Here is a 6,384-nt window from a genome sequence, read left to right as displayed (position 1 = left end):
CCCTCGAAACCAGAAGGCCCGAGATGGGGGGTATTTCAAGTAGAGCCGGCCACTGAGCCCCCTAGGCCGGGAGACGACCCTGGTGCCAGCCTGCCAAGCCTGACCCGTGGTCACGGTGAGGAGCTCAATCTGGGCACAGCTCTCAGCTTCCGTCTCCAGCCAGCCCTGCGTGTCCCTGCCAAGGACTGACCTCAGTTCCCGTACGTCTGCCCTGGGGAGGGAAGCAAGGGCGGTCTCTGGCAGCCGCGGGTGCCGTGACTTGTTCTGATAGGTTCCCAAAAGGGGAAAAGGAAGAGGAGAGTGTCCCAACTCTGTTCTGTGGCCTCATAAAGAGGCCACTCCAGGCAGCACTTGGCACCGCCCTGATCGTAGCTACTCAGCTGCCAGGCAAGGAACTGCTCACATGCCAGGTGGCCCTGCCCGGCCACAAAAGGCAGGACCTGTCTCGCTTATTTTGGGGGCCGTTTTGTCAGCACCCAGCAAAACACCTGGCACAGAACAGACTCTCCATGATATTTAGGTAACTAATAGCCGTTGACTAAAGGCAGAGTCATCGGTAACCAGTGGGCCCTGCTCCATGCCAGCAACTCGGCACCTTCAATGTGTGGGGACGGAGGGCCGGGGCCTCCGAGTGTGCACACGAGTTGGTGAGAGCCTAGATGACGAAGGTTGCATAATGAAAAAACCTGGGGGGATTTTGATTGGAATTGCATTGAATTTACAGGTCTACTTAGAAACAAATGACATCTTTACGATATTATCTTCCTATCCACAAATGTGTCTCTTTACGGAGTTCTTAATGTTCTCTCATTTAATGTTCATGGAACTTGTTTAGTGATTCTACAATAAAAGGTAAAAGAGAGCAAAGGGTTAGGACATTTGAGGAAAGATCAGGGAGGTGGGGACTTGCCTTGCCAGATGTGAGGACTCACTGTGAAGCCATATGTCAATTTAAATAGCCTGTTACTAGCTAAGGAACAGACAGATTTCCCAATGGAACAGTCCATATTGCCCAGATAAAGACCTATGCGTGGTCTTTGGCGTAAGAAAGGTGGGATGTTACATCAGGGAAAGGAGACTTGGATAATTAGGGCAGGGTGAGGGCACCGCCTGCACGGGGAGGCAGCGGGTGGCCTCTTTATGCAACCCTCAGTCATCCACCCCCCTTCTCCCCACCCTACGTTCACTTGCCTTGAATTACTTAAGGTCTGATACTGTTGTTAAATGATATCTTCTGGTTTTCTAGTTAACTGGTGTAAAGAAATGCAACTGACTTCTGGTAACTGTTGAATCTCCCTACCCACCTAAACCCTGTCGTTGCTAGGAATTGCTCTCTGGACCTGCAGGTGATGTGACGCGGACACAGTGGGAGCTTCCTCCTTCCTTCACCTGAATGTCTCGTCCTGCTCCAGCGGCCTGGATCTCCAACACCACTCTGAACATGACAGTCACAGTGGGCAGTCAGTCGTCCTTTGTTTCTGACTTTAAAAGGAAATGAGTTTCCTCTTTGTGGTACATGCTTGTTTTTTTTTTGTTTGGTTGGTTCATTGGTTTTACACAGAAACTATCAGCTTAAGAAAATTCCTTTCTAGTCCAAATTATCAAGACTTATTTTTAAAATCATGAGTGTTAAATTTTATTACATACTTTATCTGAATCTATTAAGGTAGTCACATGGTTCGCTCTTTTTAATCTGTTAATGTGATCAATCTAGATTTTAATATTAAATCCTTATTTAAATAGAATATATAAGTAAACAATTTTAAACCTAGACATTTATATCATAAAATACTGCTTTCATCTATTTTAGATATTTTGTTTAAAAAGGTTGACTGCCAGATAAATCTGAAACCACAGGACAGAATGGTCTATTGAGAGTCTTTGTGTTCTACAATTCTCCCAACTGTCCTGCTATTTGAAAATTACGCTCTTTCAACTTCTCTAACCCTACCAGAGAAAGAAGCTCCTATTAGATGTTAATTCAGTGAGAGTGCAGAATAGAATCAGACACGGGCTAGAAAATACAACATTTAAGTGACAAAGAGAAGTTCTTTCTTGTCTTTGAAGATATGCTGAGGTCTTAAACTCACAGGAATATAAGATTATAATGTATCATCATAAGATCAGTCATAAACAGATGTGAAACAAACAACAGTAGATACCTTACAAAAGTACCAAAGCAGAAAACTAAAAGACCAAAAAGCAAAATTAACCACCAGAAGGAGTAAGAGAAAAAGTAATACAAGGGAGCATTCTGGTTTTCCTTTTTATTTAATCAAAGTCTGGTGGATAAACATAAATACAGCACAATTACTTCAGATCATTCTTCATATCGTATACACACGGACTCGTGAGCGTAATCTGGAAGAAACCGGCAGTCAGCAATGAAATGCATGCAGCTTTTTCTTCCCTTGCTCAAAGAAAAAAAAAAAATTAAAACACACAAACTTAGAATCTCATCAGCACACACTCTCCTGTGACAAATGATTCCGACATAAATAGTGGGTGCAAAGAAACTATGTGCTAACATATGAATAACCTTTGTTAATGAAAAACAGAAGCAGCCGTAATGACTGAGATACATTCAGTTACTGGGAGCTAGCTGTGCCCTACAGGGCACTATCAAAAGAGAAATCGTGCTGCAGAGAAAAGCTATATATACACACAATGAGAAAATAAACTGCAAGATTAACGCATGCATGTTTAATACTGGAAAAATCACAGCCCTCCAAAATTTCTCCATGTTTGTTATAAAAGCCCTCTGCACTCAACTAAAATTAAAATGATCTTAAAAGGATAATACTTGTAAAGTTTAAGTCTTTTCAGCCACAGAAACTGCAATGGAAATAAATGTTCAGAGTCATTTTCAAAACAAAAACAAAAATCTATTCTTCTGATGACATGCATGATTAAAAGGTCTATGCAAGATACATTGCCCTACATTCCCAATGACTAGGAAAAAAAAGTCAAGTCAATTTTTAGTTTGCAGATGGTCAAAGGATTTTGTATTCCAGCAGGAGTTCAAATCTTCTGGATCTTTTCACCAACAACTACTGGATTTTCTTTTCTGATTTTCTCAGCAGCATCAGCTTTGTAATTGTAAGAGCAATTGTGTACGTCTGAGTAACGGTGTACACCACAGTAAACATTTCCACACCGGCATTCAAATCCTGAAAATGGATTAATAACATACATGAGTTGGATGGAAGGGCGACAGATTAAGGTCTCTGGCATAATTAATGCTAAACAGCACGATTTATCTAGGACAGAAATCTAAACTAAACAGTCATTCTAAATAAATAGTTTCACAAACTACATCCTCAAGGTTCACCACCTGACAGCTTCATTTCCTGTTCTGACCTATAAACATGTTTGTACTAGAACAACTCTCAACTCTTCTCCGAGCTCCGGTTTCTTCACCTGTGACATGGCCACAATTGTTTCCTATCAAAAACACTTGTTAGACTGAAAATGTGAATCATTTTTCAAATCCAAATACTGCACTGTGAAAAACATGCCTACTATGAGAAGGCAGTCTTAAAATTTAATGAAGAAAGATGAAATAGTATCTCTGAAAGAATGCTAACAAACAACGCGGTATCCACACTAGCTTTCCTCTGCCGCCCTCCCAGGGAGCTGTAAACCGCCCCCGGCTGAGAGCTCGGAGCCGGGGTCTGAGCTCCGCTGCCCAAACAGGAATCCACCTGTGGACGCAGGCAAATCACTCAGCCTCTCTGAGCCTCGGTCTCTGCGTCTGTAATGGTGGAATAATAAGTTACTGTAAGAATTCAGTGGGGAATGTATTAAATGCTTAACATACAGTAAACACACAATAAATGCTACTTTAGGGAAATGCCCAGAGTTGAAGCTAAAACAGAGACATAACGGGTGTCGAAAGTCTTTATACAAAACTGGTCCTTGGAGCTGGAGGCAATTATCTTAAGTGAAACGGTTCAGACACGAAAGACAAATCCTGCGTGTTCTCACACGTGAGAGCTAAGTAACGTGTGCACATGGAGGCAGAGTGGAATGACGGGCACTGGGGGCTGGGGGGCTGGGGGGCAGGGGTCGCGGGGGGTCGCGGAGGCCGGGGGTGCGCTGCGTCGCTGCACTGGCGGGCGCCCCGAAGGCTCTGACTTCCCCACACCGCAATGTGCCAATGAGGCAAAGCCGCACTCCGAGCCCACGAACGCACACAAATAGAAAAAGAAAAAATAAAACTGGTCCTGATCCTCACATCAGAATTGTAAGGTATGATGAAATTGTTGGAAATCGAGCATAGGAATCAATATTTTAAACATTAACATTTGATGTTAACCTCCTTTACCACATTTTTTACTTCAGAAACATATGCTGTTAATTTCATAACAATGAAGCAAACAACACTAGGTCAGACTGACAGATTGCACAAGATGGAAATAACTATATCTCAGTCTTCTAATCATGAAGTCTGAGTTTTTGTGAGATTTAGAAAGACTATCTTTGACACTAAATATGTATATTTTAAAATGTCTAATTTGTCCGTGTTTGTATTCTTTAATTTGCCAAGGTATGGGCCACTCTGAAACATCCTTGACAGCAAACTCCAACCTCACTTCTTTACTGCTAACCCGTTCCTCAAGCATCCTGCACGATGCCGACACACGGCCACTGCTGCAACTGCCACTGCTTTCCCACGGTTACCCACAGTGCAGTCGACCTCCCAACAACTCGGGTCGGGGCACAGACCCCTGTGCCGTCAAAAATTCAGTATGACTTTATGCTCCCGAAAACTTAACTATGAACAGCCTGATGACTAGAAGCCTGACTGATAACAGAAACAGTCAATTAATACACAGAATACATACTTTGTGTGTTAACATATTACACACTGTATACTTACAACAAGGCAAGCTAGAGAAAAGAACATGTTATTAAGAAAAACTCAAGAGAAAATGTATTTAATATTCATTAAGTGGAAGTGGATCATCACCAAGGTCTTGCTCCTTGTCTTCATGTTGAATAGGGTGAGGAAGACGAGGAAGAGGAAAGGTTGGTCTTGCTGTCTCAGGGGTGGCAGGGGAAGCAGGTAACTTTGTAGAAATACATGGAAATTTGTCTGACTTTTTTGCTTTTTCATGTCTCCAAAAATGTTTCCATATGGTACCAATCCTTCTTCCACCATTTGCTTTAGTTTCAGTGCCCGTATCACAGAAGGGCCGACGTCACAAAGAGGTCAACAGCAGTCCTGGATAACGGAACCTTCTGCCAGATGGTCCAGTGTGGATCTGTTTTCTGGCACTGCTTCCCCTACATCTTCTTCCTCCCTGCCTGGCACTGGGTCAGAAGACTCATCTCCAGCAAGTCGTCTTCTTCTAATTCCCCGGTGTGGTGTCTGTTAGTTCTTGAACTTCTCCAAGATCCAAGCCCTTCAGCCCTAACCTTTTTTTTTTTGCCTATCCACAGTCTCTTTCATGACCTCCTTGATTGACTGCCATATAAATTCTGCAAAGTCATGCACAATCTGCACATAGCCTTCTGCAGGAATTGTTTCAGGGCTGACGGCTTTCACACCTTTTTCCACAACAACATGGCATCTTCCATGGTGTGATTCTTCCAGACGTCCGTGGCATGTTCTCCATCGGGGTTCTCTTCAGTAGTGTTGACAGTCCTTTTCACAGGGTACCACGTGCAATGAGCCTTAAAACCCTTAAGACCCCCTCCCCACCCCCCGCCCCGCCCCGAGGCTGAATTGTAGACATTGTGTCCTGGGGCAACCGAGAGACTGGCAGCAGGTGTGTACCTTTCCTTCAAGGCACAGGGGTTAGCAGCTTTATAGATAAGGAAAGTCCCGATCATAAACCCACCTGCATTTGAACGAAACAGCGCTAACCTATCCTTTCCTGCCCTAAATCCTGGTGATCGCTTCTCTTCCTTACTCATACATGTTCCCTGTGGCGTATTTTCCAGCATACGGCATTGTCATCTACGTGAGAAACCTGTTCGGGAACACAGCTCTCCTCAGTGATGTCCCTAACGGCATCTGGGAACTTGTCTGCTGCCTCTTGGTCAGCAGAAGCTGTTTCTCCCGTGATCTTGACATTGTTTAAGTCAAACCTCTTTTTAAAATTATCAACCATCCTTTGCAGGCATTAAATTCTCCACTTTTAGATCCTTCACCTTCTTTTTGCTTTAAGTTGTCATATAATGAATTTGCTTTTTCTCAAATCTTGAGTCTGGAGTAGAGGTACGCCCTTTCTAACAGCAAGCCGGCACCCACATAAAAGCTGCACTTTCAATAAGAGATAAAAAGGTAATTCACAAAAGTGCAAGGTTTTCACGCCTGCTGACGTGGCTGCAACGATGGCTTCACAAATTTCCTTTTCTTTTTTTTATGGTGGTTCT

At 43.3% G+C, this 6,384-nt stretch overlaps 1 protein-coding gene across 7 annotated transcripts in view; it reads right to left on the bottom strand.

The window, feature by feature from the left end:
* Nucleotides 1–2,252: 2,252 nt before the first annotated feature.
* The window catches only part of ZFAND6 (zinc finger AN1-type containing 6), a 68,419-nt gene continuing 64,287 nt past the window's right edge, over nt 2,253–6,384 (bottom strand). For all 7 annotated transcript variants that reach the window (XM_069466534.1, XM_069466538.1, XM_069466537.1 and 4 more), the window contains one exon: nt 2,253–3,170. In XM_069466534.1, the coding sequence (XP_069322635.1) occupies nt 3,022–3,170 (149 nt within the window). In that variant the 3' untranslated portion in view covers nt 2,253–3,021. The remainder of the gene's footprint in view (nt 3,171–6,384) is intronic.

This window comes from Eulemur rufifrons, chromosome 3 (assembly GCF_041146395.1).
Source record: "Eulemur rufifrons isolate Redbay chromosome 3, OSU_ERuf_1, whole genome shotgun sequence".
NCBI classification, from domain to species: domain Eukaryota; kingdom Metazoa; phylum Chordata; class Mammalia; order Primates; family Lemuridae; genus Eulemur; species Eulemur rufifrons.
This window is presented reverse-complemented; position numbering and strand designations above follow the sequence as displayed.